General features: G+C 46.8%; 3 protein-coding genes across 5 annotated transcripts in view; 1 reads left to right on the top strand and 2 right to left on the bottom strand.

Moving 5' to 3' along the window:
- The window catches only part of LOC310702746 (uncharacterized protein), a 55541-nt gene extending 43580 nt beyond the window's left edge, over nucleotides 1–11961 (bottom strand). The window contains exons 1-3 of the mRNA XM_083494822.1: nucleotides 11682–11961; nucleotides 10763–10854; nucleotides 10365–10445 (exon numbers count right to left, since the gene is read on the bottom strand). Coding sequence (XP_083350948.1) covers nucleotides 10365–10445; nucleotides 10763–10823 — 142 coding nt within the window. The 5' untranslated portion in view covers nucleotides 10824–10854; nucleotides 11682–11961. The remainder of the gene's footprint in view (nucleotides 1–10364; nucleotides 10446–10762; nucleotides 10855–11681) is intronic.
- A 6403-nt stretch (nucleotides 11962–18364) lies between these two features.
- The window catches only part of LOC310702760 (uncharacterized protein), a 151042-nt gene continuing 143545 nt past the window's right edge, over nucleotides 18365–25861 (bottom strand). For 2 of the 3 annotated variants that reach the window (XM_083494865.1, XM_083494864.1), the window contains exon 5: nucleotides 25588–25674. In XM_083494865.1, the coding sequence (XP_083350991.1) occupies nucleotides 25631–25674 (44 nt within the window). In that variant the 3' untranslated portion in view covers nucleotides 25588–25630. Of the gene's footprint in view, nucleotides 18646–25587; nucleotides 25675–25861 lie in introns of those variants that run through there. The other variant, XM_083494863.1, reaches the window with a different exon arrangement.
- LOC310702762 (uncharacterized protein) overlaps nucleotides 25080–25861 on the top strand; it is a 71563-nt gene continuing 70781 nt past the window's right edge. Inside the window, exon 1 of the mRNA XM_083494868.1 lies at nucleotides 25080–25266. Coding sequence (XP_083350994.1) covers nucleotides 25209–25266 — 58 coding nt within the window. The 5' untranslated portion in view covers nucleotides 25080–25208. The remainder of the gene's footprint in view (nucleotides 25267–25861) is intronic.

Raw genomic sequence — 25861 nt, forward strand, 5'->3', positions numbered from 1 at the left:
ATCCAAGACCTCTGGAATTAGGAAGGACTTGGGGATCATGAACACTAACTTTTCCAAATTCACAGCAATATAAATGACCACCATGGAACATGCCTTCTTGCTCATTCTGCATCTTGAACATTTCTGCTTTTGCAAAAGCCATGTATTCAATTTCAATATTAAATATATTGTTAAATACTTTCCTCCTCCACCACCCTTTTTAAGCAGCCAGATAGTATAGGGAGCGGCCAATTCATGCTGTTGTTCCACCTACAGCAGTTTCTCAGGGTCTCTGGCAGGGGACATACCTGGGATTCAAGCTGAGACCTTCTGCATTTCCAGCAGCTACTCCCTTCCTGTGCCCTCTTACCTGCAACAACATGGAGGAGGATGAAGACCAGAGTAAAGCTCAGGTAGAGGAACCTCATGGCAGCAGTTTTCTCTGAGATCTCTGCCAAAGGGAAGGCACTCTAAGGCAGAAGGAAGTGAAGTTTGGATGGAGCAAGGAGGTTCTCTCTACTTATAGTGTTGCAGTGCCAAATCCGGTAACTGTCAGCATAGCATCTGAACCCTCCAGGCCCCTTTCTCTTAAATCATCCTAAGCCATTTATTTATCTTGCACATCATCCTAAGATTTACCCACACAATCACTTTTCTCATATATTGACAATCTGTCCTGTGCTCCAGGCTACAAACAGGTATTTCGTGCAACTCTCAGCATCCAAACTCTTCTCTCTTAACTCATCCTATGTAATTGATTCATCTTGGAGAACTTCCTAATATTTACCTGCAGAACAGCCTTTCTCCTGCTCTTTTCTTTCCATATCAGTTAACAGATTTCCTGCCATCTCACAAAAGCTGTTGCCAACTTCACAGAGCCTGGATAGAAAGGAAGTGGAATTTTGGGTAAGAGCTCGGCTGTAATGCAGTTTGATACAACATCTTTGGGTTGGACTGTTCACTTCGACTGCAGTTGCCATACCTACCAAGAAATAAACTTTTCAGTGTGCTTTTCTCCTGGTCTGTACCTTTTTGTTTTTTTGTTTTTATAAATGTTTTATTAAGTTTTCACAAATAAAAACACAAAGAAAATACAAAATCACAAAAAAGCGATACAATACTGTAGTGGCTGGGAGTTACTCGTGCGTAATCCTGCCCCGTATGGGCATTAGATTGCCTGGTTAAACCCTTCTGACTGCACAGCCCATCTCAGCGTGGCTGCCCTTAGTCACTCGTAGAATCTGTCTGTGTGCGTTTCTTAAAGTGCTGCCAACATAAGAGCTGTTTGACGCCCAAGCGTCTCCGCCTCTCACTGCGCGGGAGTCTCCTGCGCAGGGTGGGCGTGGGTAGCGGGGTACCTGGGCTCTCCTCACTAACTTCCAACGAAGAGTCCTGGAGCCCCTGCACCTCCGCGTCCCGTTGCTCTCCTGGATCCCTGGTGTTACACTTCTTCCCTTCCCCTTCTTCCTAGCTAAGTCTCCCCCTAGCGCTGGGACCTTCTCCTGCAGAATCAGAGACCCTCTCCTTCTCCCGTGCCTCTGATGTCAGTTCCCTGACATCCACCTCCCTCCCAGGGCCCCCTTCACTCCCCCTCCGACCTGTGGGCTCTATTGTAGCCTCTTCTCTGGTCGGAGAGCCAAGGAAACCCCGGAATGAGCTGTCCTCCTCATCTGTGGGTGTGAAAACTTCTTCCCACCTGCTAAGGTTCCCACCCATGGAATGACCTTCCCAATCCGATTCTTCTTCGGATTCTGAAAACCCTTCCAAAATCTCTTCCTCCTCTGTGGTACCGAATTGTTCCTCCCAGAATCTCTCTAAGGGCTTGGGCTTGTCCGGGAACCGTCGGTGGAACACTTCCACCATATGCTCGTCGCCAACTGCCTCTGCTGGCACCCACGTGTTTTCCGACCAGGGCTCTCCTTCCAACGCCACCAAGTATTCCACTTGCCGACCCCGCCACCTTGAGTCAACTATCTCTGCGGCCGAACTTTGGTGTTCCCTTTCTTCTACCTGTGGTTGTGGCATGACTTCTACCTCCTGCCCCTCGAATTCCCGCCCCTCTCTGTGTGGTGAGAGTAAGGACCTGTGGAACACGGGATGTATTTTCATGTTGTCGGGCAACCTGAGCTTGAATGCCACGGGGTTTATCTGTTGTATGACTTCAAATGGCTCCAGCCGTCTAGGCTGCAACTTCTTGCACCCTCCCTTAAAGGGTAACCCTTGAGTGGACAGCCACACTCGATCCCCCACCCTTATGGTTTCCCCTTCCCTTTGGTGTTTATCTGCTTGCTTCTTGTAATTGGCTTTGGCCCTCTCTAGGTTCATCTTGAGCTGTTGATGTAATGCTTCTATTTCTTCCACAAACTGTTCAGCTGCAGGCACACTCCAGCTCTGTTCCTCATTACCTGGGAATGCCCTGGGATGACACCCATAGTTGGCCAAAAATGGACTCATTCCTGTGGACACATGTTCAGCGTTATTGTACGCAAATTCCGCTAACGCTATTTTCTCTACTCAATCATTCTGCCTTTCGCTTACGTAGCAGCGTAAGTATTGCTGGAGTATGCTGTCTGCCCTTTCCGCTTGCCCATTGGTTTCTGGGTGTCTCGCTGTCGAGAAGCTGACCTCGACTTGCAATAGGCTCATGAGCTTCCTCCAGAACCGGGAAGTAAATTGTTTTCCGCGGTCTGAGAGAACCCTCAAGGGGGCGCCATGCAGCCTGAAAATGTGTTCTACAAACAACCGTGCCATTTCTTCCGCCGTCACCGCATGTGAACAGGCGATGAAATGGCACATTTTGGTTAGCAAGTCAACTACTACCATCACTGCTGTTTTTCCCCTTGATTTGGGCAAATCCGTCATGAAATCAATTGACACCACCTCCCAGGGTTTGTTTGGTGTGGGTAAGGGTTCCAGTAAACCCGCTGGTACCGTGCATTCCCCCTTGGCCCTCTGGCAGCGGTCACACCCTCTTACATATTCGCGTACATCTTCCCTCACCCGTGGCCACCAAAATTGTCGGGTCACCAGCATCATGGTTTTGTGTTGCCCAAAGTGCCCCGCTGTGGGGGTGTCATGTAGTTGTTTGAGTACCCTTCTTCTTAGGGCCTCCCCCGGTACGTACATCGCCCCCCTGTAGTACAACACCCCTTCCTTCTCTTCGAACCCCTCTGGTGCTCCTCTCCCATTTTGGAGTTCCCTGATTTTTGTTCAGGCGAATTCATCGTCCCTAGTGAGTCCTGCCAGTTCTCTCGTGCCCACTAGAGTTCCCACACACACCCATCTGTCCTCAGGTATGACGTGTCGGGTCTCTGGCGGCCCCTCTCCTTCGAAGTACTCTGGTTTCCGCAAGAGAGCGTCTGCTCTCACGTTTTGCTCTCCTGGCACATACTGGATTTCGAACGAAAACTTGGAAAACTCCTGCGCCCAGCAAATCTGTCTCTGGTTGAGCACCCGTGCTGTCCGCCAATATTCCAAGTTCTTGTGATCTGTACAAACCTGGATCTTGCGCTGCGCCCCTATCAGCAAATGGTGCCACCGACGAAAGGCGGCGTAAATTGCTAGCAGTTCTCGGTCGTACACGGTGTAGTTTTGTTCCGACTTGCTCAGCTTCCTCGAGAAAAAGGCACACGGTTTCCATTCTTGCTTGTTCAGTCCTGGCTCCAACAAAACCGCCCCTATGGCTCTGTCTGATGCATCAGTCTTCAGTCGCAGTGGTTTCTCCAAATCCACATGTAGTAATTGTTCTTCCGACGCGAACGCCTTCTTCAATCTTTCAAAGGATCGCTGGGCTTCCTCCGTCCACACAAACTTTCTTTTACTACTGAGACAGTCCGTGATTGGGGCTGTCAAGTGTGCAAAGTTTTTGATGAACTTCCTGTAGAAATTGCCGAAGCCTAGGAACCTCTGCACATCCTTTCATGTCTTTGGGGTTTTCCACTCCAATACTGCTTGCACCTTGCTTGGGTCCATCGCTAAGCCTTTGTCAGATAACTTGTACCCCAGGAACTCCACCTCTCGGGCATGAAACTGACATTTCTCTAGCTTGACCCACAACTGGTGTTTCTGCAATCATTGTAGCACTTCCCTGACATCTCTCACATGTTGCTCCTCATTTTCTGAATATATCAAGACGTCGTCCAGGAATGCTACACAGTTCTTGTAAAGCAGAGACCCCAACACGTGATGCATTAACGCTTGAAAACAGGCGGAGTCTGAATGTAATCTGAAAGGCATAATGAGATATTCAAAGGCCCCCAGGGGTGTGAACATGGTGGTCTTCCATTCATCTCCCTCTCTCATCCGGATTAAGTTGTAAGCCCCCCTAAGGTCCAGCTTGGTGAAAATCTTTCCCTTCCTCACTCTCATCAGAATGTCGTCAATTCTGGGCATAGGGAAAGTCACTGGTTCTGACACCAAATTTACTGCCCTGAAGTCCACTACAAGCCTCGGTTTACCAGTGTCCTTTTTGTCCACAAAAATACTGGACTACCCCCCACTGCCTTTGACTCTCTTATAAACCCTCTCTTTAGGTTCTTGGTGATAAAGTCCCGTAACTCCTTCATCTCCCTGTCTGACATTGGCATACAGCTTACCCACAGGCAGCTGCGCCCCAGGGAGCAAATTGATCTGGCAATCGAACGGCCTGTGGGGTGGCAGTCTATCTGCCTCCTTTTCACTAAAAACCTCCTTCAGATCAGCATATTGTGGTGGCACCTTCCCTTTACCCTCCACTGCAGTGCTTGCCACTCTGGCTACGCTCATCCTCGGCGTTTCCCCGCCTAGACAGTGCTGCAGGCAGTAGTCAGACCCAAAGCTGACGGTCCTCTGATGCCACGCCACCACCGGATCATGTTGCACTAGCCAGCTCATCCCTAATATTATTGGGGGACCCGCTAGTGAGGCAACGTGGAAGGCGATTGTCTCTGAGTGCCTAGACACTCTCATTCTCATCGGTGGGGTCTGGTGGGTGACTTCCCCCCCAATCAGTTCCCTCCCATCAATGGTGGTGACTTGCAGAGGTGCATCCAAAGGTAGCAGGTGAAGCTGATGCTCTAATGCAAAGTCCCTGCTAAAAAAGTTGCATGAGCTTCCTGAGTCCAGCATACCCCGAACCTTCACTGGGTGCCCATTTGGGAGTTCAAGCACCACCTCAATGGCAATTGTGGCTCTTGGAGAATCTGGTTTGGGCACCTTCATTGGTTGTTGGCTCGGCTGCTGTGCCCGCTGATTGGCAGCCAAGCATTTCCGTTTCCCTGCTCTGGGGTCTGTGGTTCCTCCTCCTCGCCCCCCACGGCCCCCACCATTCCTTGCCAGGCCTTTCTTTGTGGGCAGACTCTGGCAAAATGTCCTGGCCGTTGGCAAAGGAAACATTGCTTGGTCGTCTTTATATCCTTTCCCTCCTTTTTGCGACTCTGGCTGGAGTTTGAAACCTCCTGGGCACGCGCACCACCTATTTCCATTGGCTCCGCCAGCGGGGAAGGCTGCCTAGGTATTCTAGGAATGCAGTAGTCATGACAACGCTGCTCTCTCCCTTCCCGCCTCTCTTGAGCCCGCACTTCCTGTCTTACGCCAATCGCAAGGACTGCTTTGGTCAGCTGATCCATAGACTGTGGGCGGGGTGCGCACGAAAGCTCATCTTTGACCGTTGGTGACAACCCCTCCTCAAATAGCATTTGTATGGGTTCCGAGTCCAGCTACCACCCCAGACGGTGCACGATCATTGCAAAACGTGACCAATAGTCTCTAACTGACCCTTCTCCCTGCTTACAGCTCAGCAGTTCCCGTTTGGTCACACTCTGTTGCACATCACTACTGAACATAGCGTCCATTGCCTGGAAGAATTTCTGTAGATCCTCCATAGCATCATTCTGCGTTGCCATAAGCGGCCGAATCCACTCTCTAGCCCTGTCCTGCAAGTGCCCCACAATATAAGCAACTCTCACTGCGTCATTTTCAAAATCGTTTTGCTGCAGCTTCAAGGCATATTCTATTTCTGTTCTAAACGCCCCATACTCTTGAGGCTTTCCCCCAAACTTATGCACCAGTCCCGGTACCTTCCTCGCTATGGGGGTGGGTTTCCCCTGAGTATCCAGAGACCATCGTTCGTCCAGCCTCGCCGTAAGGATGGCTATGTGCTCTTCCAAGTCGCGGTTTCTCTCCTCCAGTGATTGGCCTCCAGCCGCCCCTTTCGCGGCTCCGACTTCTCCGGTCTTACTCATGATTTCCCCTCTGCTTGTTGCGCACGAGCAACTTTCAGTGACAGACAGATTGCTGTAGTGGCTGGGAGTTACTTGTGCGTAATCCTGCCCCGTATGGGCATTAGATTGCCTGGTTAAACCCTTCTGACTGCACAGCCCATCTCAGCGTGGCTGCCCTTAGTCACTCGTAGAATCTGTCTGTGGGCGTTTCTTAAAGCGCTGCCAACATAAGAGCTGTTTGACGCCCAAGCGTCTCCGCCTCTCACTGCGCGGGAGTCTCCTGCGCAGGGTGGGCGTGGGTAGCGGGGTGCCTGGGCTCTCCTCACTAACTTCCAACGAAGAGTCCTGGATCCCCTGCACCTCCGCGTCCCGTTGCTCTCCTGGATCCCTGGTGTTACACTTCTTCCCTTCCCCTTCTTCCTAGCTAAGTCTCCCCCTAGCGCTGGGACCTTCTCCTGCAGAATCAGAGACCCTCTCCTTCTCCCGTGCCTCTGATGTCAGTTCCTTGACAAATACCAAAAATACAGACATTAAACACATCAAAAGAAAAAGAAAAAAAACATGAAAAAAGACATAGAAACAAGAAAAAGTTCACCTTCTTAAATATTATTTCCATAACCCTCTTTCTTGACTCCCCCACATCTCCCTTTTCTGTGTTCCCTTTTACAAAATCTTATTCAGCAATATTTCACCTTCTCTCAACACTTATTTTAAGTTATACGTTTCAACTATTATGTCTCCAATTTTTCCCTTTGTTGTCAAATATTCAAGCTTGACATAATGTTATTCAAATTTCACCTTTGTTCTTATAAGCCAATTTTGCATACTCCTTTCAAAAATATCAGTAATGCCATATTGTCTTTGTATCCTGCATCATTCTAACATTCATACAATTTACAATGTTTCTGTAAATAGTCCTTAAATTTCTTCCAGTCCTCTTCCACTATCTCTTCTCCCAGGTCTCTGATTCTGCCAGTCAATTCTGCCAATTCCATGTATTCTATCAGTTGCATCTGCCATTCTTCCAGGGTGGGCAAATCTTGTGTCTTCCAATATTTTGCGATGAGTATCCTTGCTGCTGTTACTGCGTACATAAAGAAAGTTCTATCCTTCTTTAACACCATTTGGCCCACAATGCCCAAAGGAAAGGCCTCTGGTTTCTTAGGGAAGGTATATTTAAATACCTTTTTGAGTTCATTATAGATCATTTCCCAGAAAGCCTTAATCCTTGGGCATGTCCACCAAAGGTGAAAGAATGTTCCCTCAGTTTCTTTACACTTCCAACACTTATTGTCTGGCAAATGGTATATTTTTGCAAGCTTGACTGGGGTCATGTACCACCTGTATATCATTTTCATAATATTTTCTTTCAGGGCATTACATGCCGTAAATTTCACACCGGTGGTCCATAACCGTTCCCAGTCAGCAAACATAATATTATAACCAATGTCTTGCGCCCATTTTACCATTGCTGATTTAACTGTTTCATCCTGAGTGTTCCATTTTAACAGCAAGTTATACATTCTTGAAAGTACCTTAGTTTTTGGTTCTAACAGTTCTGTTTCTAGTTTCGATTTTTCCACCTGGAAGCCTATTTTTTTGTCCGCCTTATAGGTCTCCCTAATGTAACCAATCTCGCACTTTGTAATGTAATGTAACCAATCTCGCACTTTGTCCTTTAGTTTCTCAAAACTCTGCAATCTCCAAGTGTCTCCATCTTTTTCTACTATCTCCCAATATTTTGGCCAGTTGGCCTCCATATTGAGTCTTTTCTGAGCCTTGGCTTCCATTGGTGACAACCACCTTGGGGTCTTACTTTCTAACAAATCTTTATATCTTGTCCAGACATCGAACAGTGTCTTTCTGACTATATGGTTCTTAAACGCATTATGAGCTTTTACCTTGTGATACCACAGGTATGCATGCCACCCAAACACATTATTAAACCCTTCCAAATCCAAAATGTCAGTGTTTTCCAGAAGTAACCAATCTTTCAACCAGCAGAAAGCTGCTGATTCATAATACAGTTTCATGTCTGGCAGGGCAAACCCCCCTCTTTCTTTAGAATCAGTTAATATTTTAAATTTTATTCTGGGCTTTTTGCCCTGCCAGACAAACCTAGAAATATCTCTCTGCCACCTCTTAAAACAATCCATCTTGTCCACAATCTGCAAAGTCTGAAACAAAAACAACATTTTTGGCAATACATTCATCTTTATAGCAGCAATTCGACCCAACAAGGAAAGCTTCAATTTTGACCAAATTTCTAAATCCTTTTTGATTTCTGACCAACATTTTTCATAATTATCTTTAAATAGATTCAGATTTTTAGCCGTCATATTAACCCCTAGATATTTCACCTTTTTAACCACATTTAACTCTGTCTCCTTCTGAAACCTTTCTTTTTCCAAAATTGTCAAGTTTTTTTTCCAAAACCTTAGTTTTCTGCTTGTTTAGTTTAAATCCTGCCACCCGACCAAATTCTTGAATCAATTCTAACACCCTTTTCGTACTAGATTCTGGCTCCTGAAGTGTCAAAACCAAATCATCTGCAAAAGCCTTAAGTTTATACTGTTTGGCTCCGACCTGGATTCCTTCAACCAACCGGTCCCCTCTGATCATGTTCAAGAGCACCCCCAGGACCGAAATAAATACAGTGGTGCCTCGCAAGACGAAATTAATTCGTTCCACAAGTTTTTTCTTCTTGCGAGTTTTTCGTCTTGCGATGCACGGTTTCCCATAGGAATGCATTGAAAATCAATTAATGTGTTCCTATGGAAACCGCCTTCAGACCAGGTCCGGGGACACTCTGTCCTCTTCTGAAGGCTGGGGGGGGACAAGGGCTTTTCTTCCCACCCCCAGCATTTTAAAAAACCCCGGGACAGCGGAGGACTTCTCCGCTGTCCGTGGCGATCTTAAAATGCTGGCGGGCGGCATTTTAAAATCGCCCGGGACAGCGGAGGACTTCTCCGCTGTCCGGGGCGATGTAAAAGCCCCTGGGAAGGCAGGCAGGGGGGACAAAGACTTTTGCCCCCCGCCCGCCTTCAGAAGAGGTCCTGGACCTCTTCTGAAGGCGGGCGGGGGGCAAAAGTCTTTGCTCCCCACCGCCTGCCTTCCAAAGCCGTCCGGGACAGCGGAGAAACATGCTGCCTTTCTCCGCTCTCCCGGGAAGGCAGGCAGGGGGGAGCAAAGACTTTCGCCCCCCGCCCGCCTTCAGAAGAGGTCCTGGACCTCTTCTTAAGGCGGGCGGCGAAAGTCTTTGCCCCCCCCCCGCCTGCCTTCAAAAGCCGTCCGGGACAGCGGAGAAACACGCTGCCTTTCTCCACTCTCCCGGGAAGGCAGGCAGGGGGGAGCAAAGACTTTTGCCCCCCGTCTGCCTTCAGAAGAGGTCCAGGACCTCTTCTGAAGGTGGGCGGGGAGCAAAAGTCTTTGCTCCCCCCCGCCTGCCTTCAAAAGCCGTCCGCGATAGCGGGAAGCGCTTCCCTGCTATCCTGGACTGCTTTTAAAATGCTGGCGGTGGGGAGCAAAGCCTTTCGGGCCCCACCGGCCTTCCTGGACCTCTTCTGAAGGCCGGAGGGGGGGAAAGGCTTTGATCCCCACCACCAGCATTTAAAAGAGGTCCCCGGAGATTTCCCTATGGGCTTTCTTCTTGCGAAGCAAGCCCATAGGGAAATTCGTCTTGCGAAGCGCCTCCAAAACAGAAAACCCTTTCGTCTTGCGGGTTTTCCGTCTTGCGAGGCATTCGTCTTGCGGGGTACCACTGTAGCAGTGGGGAAATAGGGCAGCCCTGGTGTGTTCCTTTCTCAATTCTAAACTCTTCTGTCACCACATTATTGACTATCAATTTTGCCTTTTGTTCTAAATAAATTGCGTTGAACACTAACTTTTCCAAATTCACAGCAATATAAATGACCACCATGGAACATGCCTTCTTGCTCATTCTGCATGCTGAACATTTCTGCTTTTGCAAAAGCCATGTATTCAATTTCAATATTAAATATATTGTTAAACACTTTCCTCCTCCACCACCCCTTTTTAAGCAGCCAGATAGTCTAGGGAGCAGCCAGTTCATGCTGTTGTTCCACCTACAGCAGTTTCTCAGGGTCTCCGGCCGGGGAAATACCTGGGATTGAAGCTGAGACCTTCTGCATTTCCAGCAGCTACTCCCTCCCTGTGCCCTCTTACCTGCAACAACATGGAAGAGGATGAAGACCAGAGTAAAGCTCAGGTAGAGGAACCTTATGGCAGCAGTTTCCTCTGAGATCTCTGCCAAAGGGAAGGCACTCTAAGGCAGATGGAAGTGAAGTTTGGATGGAGCAAGGAGGTTGCAGTGCCAAATCCGGTAACTGTCAGCATAGCATCCGAACCCTCCAGGCCCCTTTCTCTTAAATCATCCTAAGCCATTTATTTATCTTGCACATCATCCTAAGATTTACTCACACAATCACCTTTCTCATATATTGACAATCTGTTCTGTGCTCCAGCTACAAACAGGTATTTCGTGCAACTCTCAGCATCCAAACTCTTCTCTCTTAACTCATCCTATGTAATTGATTCATCTTGGAGAACTTCCTAATATTTACCTGCAGAACAGCCTTTCTCCTGCTCTTTTCTTTCCATATCAGTTAACAGATTTCCTGTCATCTCACAAAAGCTGTTGCCAGCTTCACAGAGCCTGGATAGAAAGGAAGTGGAATTTTGGGTAAGAGCTTGGCTGTAATGCAGTTTGATACAACCTCTTTGGATTGGACTGTTCAGTTTGACTGCAGTAGCCATACCTACCAAGAAAGAATCTTTTCAGTGTGCTTTTTGTCGCGTATTCCACGCGGCGTTTTCAGCAAAGCACTAAGAGTTCCAGGTTTTTCAGTGCAGTCCTTTTTAATGTGAGTTATATACAGGCATTTACAAAAGAAACAGTCCATACAGAGTACTTACAAACGAATACTCTCCACCACAGCACCACCACACTACAGCACAACCACCACCACTACCCCTGTTAAACAGGCTTTCCTTTTTAAAACAGGTGATAGCCAATTACACTAATCACACTCCTGCTGAGTCACTCTGACCCAGCAGAGTATTGCATCATCCTGTTGAAGCCTGCAGACTTATCCAGTATCCTGCGAATCCCAACACTTTTCTCCTGGTCTGTACCTTTTTGGATGCATTTAGCTTAACATGCTTGTTTTTGTGATTCATGTAGTTTTATGTCCATTGCCGCCATTATATGCTTCCCACACAAACACCCACATAAATCAATGACTTCATCCCATCATTCATAAGTTATAAGCACAAGCAAGAACAAGAAATGTAAGAATTAACAAAAAGAAAGAAACCACCAAGAAGACAACTGTTAGCAGAAACATTGTTTAAATTGTTTTGATCAGTTGTACTCTGCTTTTCAGTCAAAAGGTTCCCAGAGTGGCTTATGTACAATTTAAAAAGCAAAAAAGAAACATGGTGCAGGAAGGGAAAAGGGAAACAAAAACCTGAACTGCTTACCAATTTGTAGACAAGGGTCAGCTTGACCTCCAGCAAAAGCAGATGCCATGAGCCCTACTTCCTATCTCTTCCCAAGAGACAATCTCGTGGAGTGGTCCATTTGGAGGTCCATCTTTCCTGCACTGCTTGCATCTCCCCTGGGAGCCTGTCCACTTTCCTTGCTTGGAGGTTTATAAGCAGAGGTTGGATGGTCATCTGTCATGGATGCTTTAGCTGAGATTCCTGCATTGCAGAGGTTGGAGTAGATGAGCCTTCGAGTCTCTTCATGAGAAATGTTGCTTTTTCAGATGGTTTTTTTCAGAATAAATAATGCTTTTAATTATTGCTTTTTGTAAAGGTCATAAGGCCATAAGGATGCAACAATTAGGGATTTTTTATCCGGGGGCCTCTTAACATAATTTGTATTTGGGGGTTATTTATAGGGTGCTGTATCTTTAGGATCTTCTGGTTTAAGAACTCTAGCAAGAAGAACATGCATGCTTCAATAAGTTTCTGCTTGGAACCTAGACATGAAACCTGCTTTCACCTGTGGCAAAAAACAACTTGTGGTTAAAAGTGCTTGTGAGGGAGTCTGACAAACAGGGGAATTTTAGGATTGTAATCAGGCGGTCGTGAAATCTGTGACCTCTGCACACAGAGGAGGGGCTTGCGCTCGGAAATGAGGTGTGCCTGCTTTGGTCACCCATCTTGCAAATATGTTTTTTTTGTGATCACTAAAATAAATTTATGCTGCTTCATCGAGTTTGCTCAGAATTAAATTCAAGGGTCCCAACTGGGACCTGTGTTTTTATATCTCACCCCTTCCAACTCTGCAATTCTATCATTCTATGATTCTAAGAAGATTTGTTCCCAGGGGCTATGAGTAATTGTGATTAAATACATGTGAAAACAGTAGTGATGCCCTTAGGCTGAGGGAACTGCTCCTGTTGTTGAGGAGCAGGGGATTAAGTTTCATTTTCTGTCATGTATATCTCACCTTTTCCTCCATGGAGGTCCTGGTGACTTTCTTACCTTCCTTATTCAATCCTCACAACAACCCTGTGAGGTAGGTAAGGCTGAGAGTGAGTGATTGGCCCAAGGTCACCCAGTAAGCTTTGTGGCTAAGGTGGGTGTGGAAGGCTGGTCTCCCAAGTCCTAGTTGGACCCTCAAAGCATGACATCAGCCTGCCTCTCATACTTGAAAACGCTATTCCAATGCTCCAAATGAAACGTCATCCGTCAGATTCATGGTTTTGCTTTGCACAAGAGGTCATCTGAAATAATGGCAATTTACTCCCCTCTCTTTTGCACAGGGTATCGTTATTTCTGTGGGGAAAGTGGCAGGATTTTGCGAGTTCCCCAAAAGTGTGAGCTGTACCTATGGATATTTGCCATGGACCTCTGTTGTGGTAATAAATTCAGCTGTCCAGGTAAGTGATATCCATTGAGTTGGTGGTCCCACTCAGGTGGGAATGTTTGTTCATTCTTCATTCTGATTTTCTGATCTACATTCTGATCTTCACCAGAAGAAGCAGAAACAGGGTTTTGCTTGTGCTAAAGGAAATAGCGATCAATCACTTTCTATATCAGATTAGCTGATAATACACTATGAGCACCTTAACTTTATTTGTAGAAGTACAAATTTGGATTCAGTTCCGATGCAGCACTTCTAGGTTCTGCATCTTCTTTTAAGCATTAGAACCTCAAGGTTTTCATCTGTCCACGGGGAATTGTTCATATGGATGCTAACCGTGCAGACTGCACTTGCTATGGGGCAGTAAAAATTGGAGTCTCTGATCTAACTCTTCAAAGAGATCAAAATGTAGTAGATAAATAAATAAGGTGCCTCTAAACTTGACCAAAATGATGACGACGTTGACCAGAGCTTCAGTCAAATCAGGACTTTCCATGCCTATCTGTTATGTACTGAGTTGAATAGGATCCAAACTGCAGCAGTCTGATTGGTCCTAGAACAATAGGATCCAAAAGGCAGCAGTCTGATTGGTCCTAGAACAATAGGATTCAGAATGCAGCAGTCTGATTGGTCCTAGAACAATGCAGCAGTATGATCGGTTGGCAGGAACCACCCAATCATGCTCCAGATAGAAGTGAATCCACAACCTGATTGGCTCACAGTAGAATTCCGGAATTAGCCAATCATGTGCAGCCCATTGTGTAAATAATGTATATAAAGCAGATACTTGGAGGGGACTTGCATTCATCCCTCCTCACCACTATGAGCTGAATAAAGAGCATGAAATCACTTTGCAACTCTGAGTATATTTCACTGTCGACGAAGGTGGGATCCCACTGAGCTGACTGCCACATACAGCACCGCAGCACCGCCACCTGCCGCACCGCTGCCTCGCACCGTGTATCCAGGCTTCAGCTCTGGGACACAAGGAACTCAGAATGGCAACCAACAGCAGCTTCTCGCCGTTCAACCCAGCATCTGGAGACTGGGAAGCGTGCGCCTCCCATTTCACCTTCCTCCTAGAAGCCAAAGGGGTCACCGATGAAGAAGACGCCAAGAAGAGGGCAATATTCTTCAGCATCTGCGGAGAGGAGATGTTTTAAATCGCCCAGGCTCTCCTTGCGCCTGAAGACGTTGCTACTGTTCCATACAAAACAATAATGGAAGAGCTGAAGGGGCACTTTTCGCCACAGCCCTCAGTGGTGGCTCGTCGAAATGCCTTCTACGCAAAGCGGCAAGCCCCTGGGGAAACCATAACTGGGTTTGTGACCTCTCTCTGCCAAGCTGCCCGGTTCTGCAAATTCTCAGAGCTGGAGAACATGCTTCGGGACCGCCTCGTCGGTGGCCTGAAGGATGAGAAGCTGCAACGACGCCTCTACGCTAAGAAGAACCTAACGTTCCAGGTCGCTCTGGAGGAGGCCCTGGCAACGGAAGCTGCCGAGAGGTTGACGCAAGAGGCACGGCTGAGCCAGCCGTCCCAACCGAGGGTCCACCACGAAGACCTCACTGACGACTCAGCATCCAACAGGGAGGAGGTGCACCGAGTATAGCAGCACACTCAAGCAGCCCACATACCACAGCTGCCTCGACGAGAAGGAGGGAACTGCGCAAGCTGTGGAGAAAGTCACGAGAGGAGGACCTGCCATTTCCGCAATGCAGAGTGCAGGCAGTGCAGAAAATCGGGACACATTGCCCGGGTGTGTCGGGCTCGGCCCACCCAACGCCAGGCATCAGATGACCAATCCAAGAGCCCCAGGTCCCGGGGCCCAACGCACCAAGGCAACTCGATGGAGCTCACGGACTTCCAGGGATTCCTGGCATCACCCCCTTCTTCGATGATGTGTTGATTGTTGGGCCCACACCAGAGGAGTTTGAGGACCGCCTCCGCACCATTCTGCACCGTTTCCAGACAGCGGGTCTCAAGGTGAAGTGGGAAAAAATGTCTACTAGGAGTGCCTCAGGTGGACTTTCTGGGATTTATGGTGGACGCAGAAGGGGTCCACCCAACTGGGGACAAGGTACGGGCCATTTGTGATGCCCCAGCGCCCAAGAACAAGACTGAACTTCAGGCCTTCTTGGGACTATTGAACTTTTACTATTCCTTCCTTCCCCACAAGGCGGTGGTAGCGGAGCCCCTACACAGACTCCTGGACAAGCGGGCCCCTTGGGTATGGGGGGCTGCATTCCAGGCAGGAGGCCGCATTCCAGGCAGTCAAGGACTTGCTTTTCTCAAACTCGGTCTTGGCAGACTTTGACGAGAGGCTGCCGGTGGTGCTAGCATGCGACGCTTCACCCTATGGCACTGTCCTGGGATACCAACTCCCGGATGGAAGAGAGGTACCGGTAGCATACTTTTCCCAGACACTCAACGCAACCGAGCAGAACTACTCGCAAATCGACAAGGAGGGTCTGGCAATCGTGAAGGGAGTAAAAAAATTCCATGATTTCTTGTACGGGCGGCCCTTCACCGTGGTGACTGACCACAAGCCGTTGTTTGGCTTGTTTGCCCCCGAAAAGCAGACCCCCCCAAGTGCTGTCTCCTCACGTCCTCAGGTGGTCAATTTTCCTTGCCAGCTACCAGTATGCACTGATTTACCACCCTGGGAAGGCGATGGGCCATGCGGACGCCCTCAGCAGGCTACCACTACCGGAAACAGGGCCCGACCCAGCACCTGCACAAGAGGTTATGAGCCTGGAGCTGCTTCCCGACCGCCCCATTCAGGCACAAGAAGTTGCACACCATTCCAAGAAAGATAGGGTCATCTCCCGGGTCCTGGACTGGGTGTGGAGGGGATGGCCCAGCAGCAGCCCCAGGCCAGAATTCGCCGGCTACACAACCCGCAAACATGAACTGCCGCGCCCACAAGGGGTGTTTGTTATGGGGAAGCAGGGTCGTTGTTCCCCAGCCCCTCCACAAAAGGGTCCTCACAGCCCTACACGAGACACACCCAGGGGTAGTAAGAATGAAGGCCCTTGCCAGGAGTTATGTGTGGTGGCCGGGGATCGACGGAGAGATAGAGGCCTGGGTCAAACACTGCCAGGCCTGCGAAGAATCCCGCCCAGATCCCCCAAGGGCCCCAGTCCAGTCCTGGGAGTCCGCCCGAGCACCATGGTCACACCTGCATGTGGACTTCGCTGGCCCCTCTCAGGGGAAAACATTCTTCATAGTGGTGGACTCCTACACCAAATGGCTGCAAGTCGCACTGGTACTGTCCACTTCTACGTCTGCAGCCATCCGGGTACTATGCAGGCTGTTTGCAACCCACGGGCTCCCTTACACTCTCGTCTCAGACAACGGGACTGCATTTACATCAGGAGAATTCCAAACCTTCACAATGCAGAACGCCATCCGCCACATCCGTTCGGCGCCATTCCACCCTGCCACCAATGGCCAAGCAGAACGCATGGTGCGGACCACCAAGGACACCCTTCGCCGCATGACGCAAGGGGATTGGGGGTACCACCTTGCCATATTCCTTCTAGCACAGCAAAGCACCCCCAGCTCAACGACTGGCCGGAGACCCACTAAATGACCATAATGGGTCGGTGCCTTGCAATCAGATTGGACTGCCTTCACCCCGATAGAGCTCAGGATGAGGTAGTATTGGGGGAAGGCAGGAACCCCCGGACCTTCAAGGCCCAGGACCCAATGTACGCAAAGAATTTTGGGGCAGGCCCTGCATGGGTACCCGCCACAGTCACCAGGGTCACTGGCCCCGTGTCGTACGAGGTGCTAACAGATGGGGGGCAATGCTGGCGCCGCCACTGCGACCAGATAAGGCGACGATTCCCGGGAGAAAACCAGGAGGAGGAGGACAGGTCAGAGGAGTCCCAAGGGAACAGTGGGGCAGTGAGGCCCATAGAGCAGCAGGGGCCAGCAGGAGAGGCAGAATCAGAAAATACAGAGAGGACCCGTGAGGCCGAAAGGACACCGGAACCAGAACCACGACTGAGCGAGCCGATTGCGCCAGACCAAACAGCCCCATCATAGCCAGCATCCTTGGAACACGAGCCAGAACCTGAACCCCAGACCAGGGAACACCCCAGGCCACAACGCACACGTAGGCTGCCGGTGTACCTTGAGGACTATGAATACGACCTCCTGGGCAGGACTGGAACTTAGAGGGGAGGGGTGTTATGTACTGAGTTGAATAGGATCCAAACTGCAGCAGTCTGATTGGTCCTAGAACAATAGGATCCAAAAGGCAGCAGTCTGATTGGTCCTAGAACAATAGGATTCAGAATGCAGCAGTCTGATTGGTCCTAGAACAATGCAGCAGTATGACTGGTTGGCAGGAACCACCCAATCATGCTCCAGATAGAAGTGAATCCACAACCTGATTGGCTTACAGTAGAATTCCGGAATTAGCCAATCATGTGCAGCCCATTGTGTAAATAATGTATATAAAGCAGATACTTGGAGGGGACTTGCATTCATTCCTCCTCACCACTATGAGCTGAATAAAGAGCATGAAATCACTTTGCGACTCTGAGTATATTTCAATATCCATCTAAATCAGTGACCATCTTGCTATCTAGGAGAAGGTGTCTCCTGTGCTCTCAACTATGACAAGGTCCATCAAAACTGGGGGGCAAGGGAAGATGGGTGGCAGGTTGCACTCTGAGGAACACAACTCTACAGTTGCTCTGTCAAGGAACTGGCTGAACAGGAGGTTTTATACTGTAGCAGCAACAGTTTAATAGGTGTCCATGTTTTTTGGAATGTTGAGAATGAAAGTAAGAATTCAGGGAGGCCCGGCTCCATCACGCACTTCCTGGCCCTGAACTGGTCCAGCTGCCTATGACTGTCTAGAAACTAGTAAGGAATTCTGAAAAAAGCCCCTATAAAAAATACAAAGTCCTACTCAGAGAACACCCATGGAAATCAATAAACCAGGTGTGCATTCAGCAGCATTAAATACCACTCTCAGTGACCTATTGGCACCCACAAGGCAGTGGCTCCTGAATAATCAGCTCCATTTAGGTCATGGCTCCAGTCTGGGTTGAGTTCAGCCTATCCCACCCGTGTTCACATAACCAGCTGGGCAGCGAAACCCAAGCTCTGCCTGGGTGCATGGAAAGCATTGGCTGCAGTTATCTCCTCCTGGGACCCGGGGATAAGAGGGATATTGGGCAGATAAGATGCACTTCCACCGGAGGAGGGTCATATTTAGTCATAGATGCTTTTTTAAAAAATGAAAAAGATACAATTTTGAATTTGCAGGTTAATATGTGTTTAATTAGATGATCATCTGAACAGACTGATCTTTGTTTCATTGCTTGCTTCACAAATGGATTGATCAGGCTCACTTCCACAAGCAAAGATCCAGAAGAATCAGCGTAGCCATCAGGCGTTCACACCTATGGATGTGGGCTGCTCACTGATGTCACTCAAGGGCACAGCATTGTGCATTGAAGCCACAGTAAGCAGGAAGACTTAGACCAGGCGGGCAGCATTTGGTGAGTTCCTCCTGTCAGAACCCCCCATTTCCTCTTACACTGATTATTGTCCTGAATAAAAGAAAGAAGGAAGAAAATGAGCCTGGAGTCAGATTGCTCAACTTCAGGAGATAAGAATTATAGTGCTGGAAAGACTGAAAGGAACATTTAAGGCCACCCTGGAATGCTGGAATCTGTAGCAGAAAGGAAGAGGACATGAAGGCCCAGCCCCAGAAGAGCTCTCAGAGGAATTTGCAAGATCAGTGCCAACATCCCTTGGCCCATCCTGGATGTCAGGATGGGCCACTGGCAACCGCTGACTCTGAGGACTCCACCAGGTTTTTCAGTGCAGTCCTTTTTTAATGTGAGCTATATACAGGCATTTACAAAAGAAACAGTCCATACAGAGTACTTACAAACGAATACTCTCCACCACAGCACCACCACACTACAGCACAACCACCACATCCCCTGTTAAACAGGCTTTCCTTTTTAAAACAGGTGATAGCCAATTACACTAATCACACTCCTGCTGAGTCACTCTGACCCAGCAGAGTATTGCATCATCCTGTTGAAGCCTGCAGACTTATCCAGTATCCTGCGAATCCCAACAGTCCTACCTAGCAAGGTAGGAACAATCATCATCTTGAACTCAGATCCACCACTCTGCTATGGACAGCCACCCGGCTCCAAGGTAGTGGTGAAGATGAAACTAATCATAGCAAAGGATACCTTATCAGAGCAATATTGCCTAAATAAGAAATCTAAGAAGAGTTGGGTTTAACAGCTGTAAAATGTTAGAATTTTGAAGCTTAAGAACATTTTACAGCTATTTTTTTAAAAAATGGAACTTGATTTTGATTCGAGAAGGCTACAGCTACAATTCTCTCATCTAGTCAACTGGATCTTGAAAATGAAAAACTCAGGGTGGGAAGGGACCTGTTCTAGTACTCTAACCACTTTACCACACTGCCTCCTTTTGGCTGAAATTGCTGCTACAGAGTAAAACCTCCAATTCAGCTCCTGCCTTCATGGAACAACTTTAGAGATGTGTTCCTCATACTGCACCCTTCACCCCATCTTTCCTTATCCCCCAGTTTTGCCTGGCCTTGCCATAGCACAGAGCACAATAGACACCTTGTCCTGGAAAGCAAGCTGGTCATAGATTTGGATTGTCAAAGATCAGAAGTCCCAATTTAACTGATGCTGCAGTCATCAATGTTACATAGAATTGTTGAGTTTGGAGGGACCTTTTATCCTTACTTACTGCATCTTTTTCTCTTTTGCAAATAATAACAACAAGTTTTCAGAGGCTTATAGCTCATCTGCCCTGGGACACACTCAAACCAGTTGTTTGCCTTCTAAAAACCTGGGTTCAGAATTGGCCACAGAAAACAATGGATCTATTAAATTATTTCTCACCTGCAGCCTAGGATTGCAGTTGCTTTTTAAAATAGTTATTCATTTCTCAAAGATTTCTAAAATGCAGCAATAACTATCACCATGTTAGCCTTCCTAGTATTCCTTGATGATGGTTGCACCCCTGGTTCAGGTCCTTTGGGACCGTGAGGTTTCTAGCTCCTATTCTGCTGGATTTTATGGTGTATTCTTGCACTTCAGGTGAGGTCTGGAAAGTGGACTCTTTGTTGCCAAATGACATTTGTGTTCTTTCAGCAGCAGCAGACAGCTGGCTCATGCTCACTTACAGAGGGTTGTCTTAAAATTTTGTACAGCTAGATCTGAGCCACCAGTTTTTACTGCCCATGGGAAATGCAATCTGCACAGTTCGCATTCATAGGAACATCGGCAGTACCAAAACTCCTTGTGGGCAGATGAAAACCTTGAGGCTATGATGCTAAAAAGAAGATGAAGAAACTAGAGTTGTAGCATAAGAAAGGAATCACAGTTCGTACTACTGAAAACAGGTTTAATATGCACTGTGTATATTATCAGTTATACTGATTTATAAAATCATTGCTCACTATTTCCTTTAGCACAAGCAACACCCTGCTTCTGCTTCCTCCTGTGGAGGTATAGATCAGGAAATCAGGATTAAAAATGAGCAAACATTTACATGTGAGTGGGACCAACTCAGTGGATATCAGTTACTCCTACAGCAGGTTCCATTATTATCACAGGTGGCCCATGTCATTTCTCCATAGGTGCAGTTTGTAGATTCTGGGAATTGGCAAGTTCCTTCAAGTAGTTCATAGAGCAAATCTTGCCCTGTGTAAAAGAGAAGGGAAATAAAATCATTTAAAGGGGGCAAAAGGGTTGCCAACTACTTTTTTTCCTAACTAGAACCCTGCGTATTTAATGGGATGACCAACTTTTACAGGCTTCTGCTGCCTCTCAACCTGCTAACTACTGTTTAATAGGCCAACATTAGCAAGGGTCAGATTGGTCCTCCTTCACTACAAATACTCCAGCTGACTCCTGAACCTTGTAAGGGGGCTGACACTCAGCTGCACCCAGCCAGTTGGGTGGGTTTTGAATAATAAAATTGTGTTTATTATTATTACTGCTCCTTAGATCTTTTCAAAACAGCTGCCACCTAAATTTTACAGGTTGCTAATGGAAGGGGAGAAAAATGAGCAGATAATGTACCCACAGACCTGCCGATTGAGTCAGCCTTCCTTCCATTCTACTGAAGGTTCCCCTTTGCTTCCAACATCTGCCAATCAGAATTACAGCTGTTCCGAGCTTCAGAAATACCTTGCCATTTGCGCCCTGTCGGAGAATGGTATTTTCTGGATTCTCCCCTGTAGTGTTGCTAATGTGTCTTGCTCAGCTCACACCCAACTGTGCTGGCTATAGTCTTTCACAACTTGGAACCCAAACGCTGCAAACCAGGGAAGTAAGAGGTTCAGTTTGCGATCCTTTTTCAGAAGCCAAAGGTGCTTCGTTTTGAGTGTTATGCTTCCGTGTTGACTGCCACACCTTTGTTTTGAGTGCAAAATTCTGTTTTGATTGTTATGCTTCCAATTTGAGTACCGCACTTCCGTTTTGAGTGTTACGATGAGGTCTGGCTGTTTTTGCTATTTACTTAGTGTCTTGGTTTTTGTGGCTCTTTTCGTTTTGTTTTTGTGACTGGGTATAACCCAGTTCAGCTACTGATTGACTGATTGTGTGACTGCAGTACATTGTTTATTGTTTTCATTTTATGGATCAACGGTCTCGTTAGTTAGTAAAATGCATGTTAAATTGCTGTTTTAGGGGTTGTTTTAGAAGTTTGGAATGGATTAAATCATTTTTCATTACTTTCTATGGGAATGCATGCCTTGGTTCTGAAACGCTTTGGTTTTGGAATGGACTTCCGTAACGAATTAAGTTTGAGAACCAAAGTACCACTGTACTGCAATTGCGGTTGCATCAGACTGCATTAAAGCAAATCTCCTAAACAACATTACGCTTCCTTTCCATCCAGGCACTGTGAACGTGGCAGCTGATTCTGTGAGATGACGGGAAATCTGTTAATTGATATGGAATGGGAAAAACCACCCCCGAAGTACAGCACACATTGTGATTGTTTGAGAAAGGATGTTCTTCAGGTATATCTTAGGAACTTTGCTTCAGGATGAGAACAGAAATCGTGCTCCGGCGGCATGGCAGCAGCAGGAGGCCCCATTAGCTAAAGTGGTGCTTCAGGTTAAGAACAGTTTCAGGTTAAGAATGGACTTCCGGAACAATTTAAGTACTTAACCCGAGGTACCACTGTATTCTCTTAGTTAGTCAACAAAATCAGAAGATGTGACAAGACACCTGTTAGTAGAAACCTTATTTATTATTAACTTGTTTATATCACTTATACCCTGTTTTTCAGGGGGGAAAGGCTTCCCAAGTGGTGTATGTGCAATCTCTTTTTTAAAAAAATGGCACACAAGGAGGAAAGAACAGGGAGGGAAGAGGGAAACAAAAGGCAACTCAGGCATTTTCAGTTGAATGTGGGGGAACCATTTGAAGCATGTGTTGTGTTGAGCTATATCAATTGCTTTTGCTTGATTTGCGCATTGCAAACAGCTGAAAGTCATTAAATATTGAGAGTAAACCTGATTTGCAATGGGGTTTGAATAATGTTGCTTGCAACAGTTTAATTAACACTAGAAGCATATATACTTGATGTACTTCCAGGCATTGTACATAAGCCACTCTGGAAGTTTTTGGCTGAAAAGCAGAGTACAACTGATCAAACGAATTTAAACAATGTTTCTGCTAACAGGTTTCTCCACACATTTTTGGAGTGTTGTTTTTTTTTTTTTAATAGAATTGTTGTTCTTCTTGTTTATATCTTTGGAACGATGGGATGAAGTCATTAATTTATGTGGTTGTTTGGGGATAATGGAGTCATAAAATGTACATAAAACTACATGTAACACAAAAACAAGCACGTTAAGCAAAATGCTTATTGTATAGGAAATGGTAAGGAGATCTGGTTTTCATTTTCATCTTCCTTTCCTGTCCTTTTCTGCTTGTGTGCCATGTTTTGTTTTGGTTTTTAAATTGTATGTAAGCTACTCTGGGGGCCTTTTGACTGAAAAGCAGAGGAGTTGTTGTTGTTGTTGTTGTTGTTGTTGTTGAGTCGTTTAGTCGTGTCCGACTCTTCGTGATCCCATGGACCAGAGCACGCCAGGCACTCCTGTCTTCCACTGCCTCCCGCAGTTTGGTCAAACTCATGCTGGTAGCTTCGAGAACACTGTTCAACCATCTCGTCCTCTGTCGTCCCCTTCTCCTTCTGCCCTCCATCTTTCCCAACATCAGGGTCTTTTCCAGGGAGTCTTCTCTTCTCATGAGGTGGCCAAAGTATTGGAGCCTCAGCTTCACGATCTTTCCTTCCAGTGAGCACTCACGGCTGATTTCCTTAAGAATGGAGAGGTTTGATCTACTTGCAGCCCATGGGACTCTCAAGAGTCTCCTCCAGCACCATAATTCAAAAGCATCAATTCTTCGGCGATCGGCCTTCTTTATGGTCCAGCTTTCACTTCCATACATCACTACTGGGAAAACCATAGCTTTTACTATACGGACCTTTGTTGGCAAGGTGATTCTCTACTTTTTAAGATGCTGTCAAGGTTTGTCATTGCTTTTCTCCCAAGAAGCAGGTGTCTTTTAATTTCGTGGCTGCTGTCACCATCTGCAGTGATCATGGAGCCCAAGAAAGTAAAACTGCCTCCATTTCTTCCCCTTCTATTTGCCAGGAGGTGATGGGACCAGTGGCCATGATCTTCGTTTTTTTGATGTTGAGCTTCAGACCATATTTTGCGCTCTCCTTTTTCACCCTCAATAAAAGGTTCTTTAATTCCTCCTCACTTTCTGCCATCAAGGTTGTGTCATCTGCATATCTGAGGTTGTTGATATTTCTTCCGGCAATTTTAATTCCGGCTATGGATTCATCCAGCCCAGCCTTCTGCATGATGAATTCTGCATATAAGTTAAATAAGCAGGGAGACAATATACAGCCTTGTCATACTCCTTTCCCAATTTTGAACTAATCAGTTGTTCCATATCCAGTTCTAACTGTAGCTTCTTGTCCCACAGAGAGACAGATGAGGTGATGAGGCACTCCCATTTCTTTAAGAACTTGCCATAGTTTGCTGTGGTCGACACAGTCAGAGGCTTTTGCATAGTCAATGAAGCAGAAGTAGATGTCTTTCTGCAACTCTCTAGCTTTCTCCATAATCCAGTGCATGTTTGCAATTTGGTCTCTGGTTACTCTGCCTCTTCTAAATCCAGCTTGCGCTTCTGGGAGTTGTCGGTCCACATACTACTTGAGCCTTCCTTGCAGAATCTTAAGCATTACCTTGCTAGCGTGTGGAAAAGCAGAGTACAACTGATCAAAAGAATTTAAACAATGTTTCTACTAACAGGTTTCTCCTCTCATCTTCTGGGTGTTGTTTTTGGTTGTGCTTATAGCTTATGAATGATGGGATAAAGTAATTAATTTATGTGGGTATGGGGGGAAGCATATAATGGGGGCAATGTACATAAAACTATATGCATCACAATAGCAAGCATGTTAAGCAAACTGCAACCAAAAAGGTACAGACCAGGAGAAAAGCACACTGAAAAGATTCTTTCTTGGTAGGTATGGCAACTGCAGTCAAACTGAACAGTCCAACCCAAAGAGGTTGTATCAAACTGCATTACAGCCGAGCTCTTACCCAAAATTCCACTTCCTTTCTATCCAGGCTCTGTGAAGTTGGCAACAGCTTTTGTGAGATGGCAGGAAATATGTTAACTGATATGGAAAGAAAAGAGCAGGAGAAAGATTGTTCTGCAGGTAAATATTAGGAAGTTCTCCAAGATGAATCAATTGCATAGGATGAGTTAAGAGAGAAGAGTTTGGATGCTGAGAGTTGCACGAATACCTGTTTGTAGCCTGGAGCACAGGAAAGATTGTCAATATATGAGAAAGGTGATTGTGTGGGTAAATCTTAGGATGATGTGCAAGATAAATAAATGGCTTAGGATGATTTAAGAGAAAGGGGCCTGGAGGGTTCAGATGCTATGCTGACAGTTACCGGATTTGGCACTGCAACACTATAAGTAGAGAGAACCTCCTTGTTCCATCCAAACTCCACTTCCTTCTGCCTTAGAGTGCCTTCCCTTTGGCAGAGATCTCAGAGGAAACTGCTGCCATGAGGTTCCTCTACCTGAGCTTTACTCTGGTCGTCATCCTCTTCCATGTTGTTGCAGGTAAGAGGGCACAGGGAGGGAGTAGCTCCTGGAAATGCAGAAGGTCTCAGCTTCAATCCCAGGTATTTCCCCTGCCGGAAACCCTGAGAAACTGCTGTAGGTGGAACAACAGCATGAATTAGCTGCTCCCTATTCTATCTGGCTGCTTAAAAAGGGTGGTGGAGGAGGAAAGTATTTAACAATATATTTAATATTGAAATTGAAATTGAATACATGGCTTTTGCAAAAGCAGAATGTTCAGGATGCTGAATGAGCCACAAGGCAGCTTCCATGGTGGTCATTTATATTGCTGAGAGTTTAGAAGATTTAGTGTGCAGGGAGACAGTGCTCCTGAAGGTAGGAGTCCATCAATTGATGAAGATGATCATCCAAATGTCATAGACGAAATGGAGCAAACAGCACGCAGACCTAGCGGTGGGAGGAAAAAATCCTTAAATAAGAGACACCGGGGAATGATTAATGGACTTCAATGTACACTAATGCACAAAGCATGGGAAATAAACAAGATGAGCTTGAGCTCTTGGTACAGCAAACTAAATATGACATAATAGGCATCACTGAAACCTGGTGGGATAAGTCCCACGATTGGAATGTA

This window comes from Podarcis liolepis, assembly GCF_965112155.1.
Source record: "Podarcis liolepis genome assembly, chromosome: 3".
NCBI classification, from domain to species: Eukaryota; Metazoa; Chordata; class Lepidosauria; order Squamata; family Lacertidae; genus Podarcis; species Podarcis liolepis.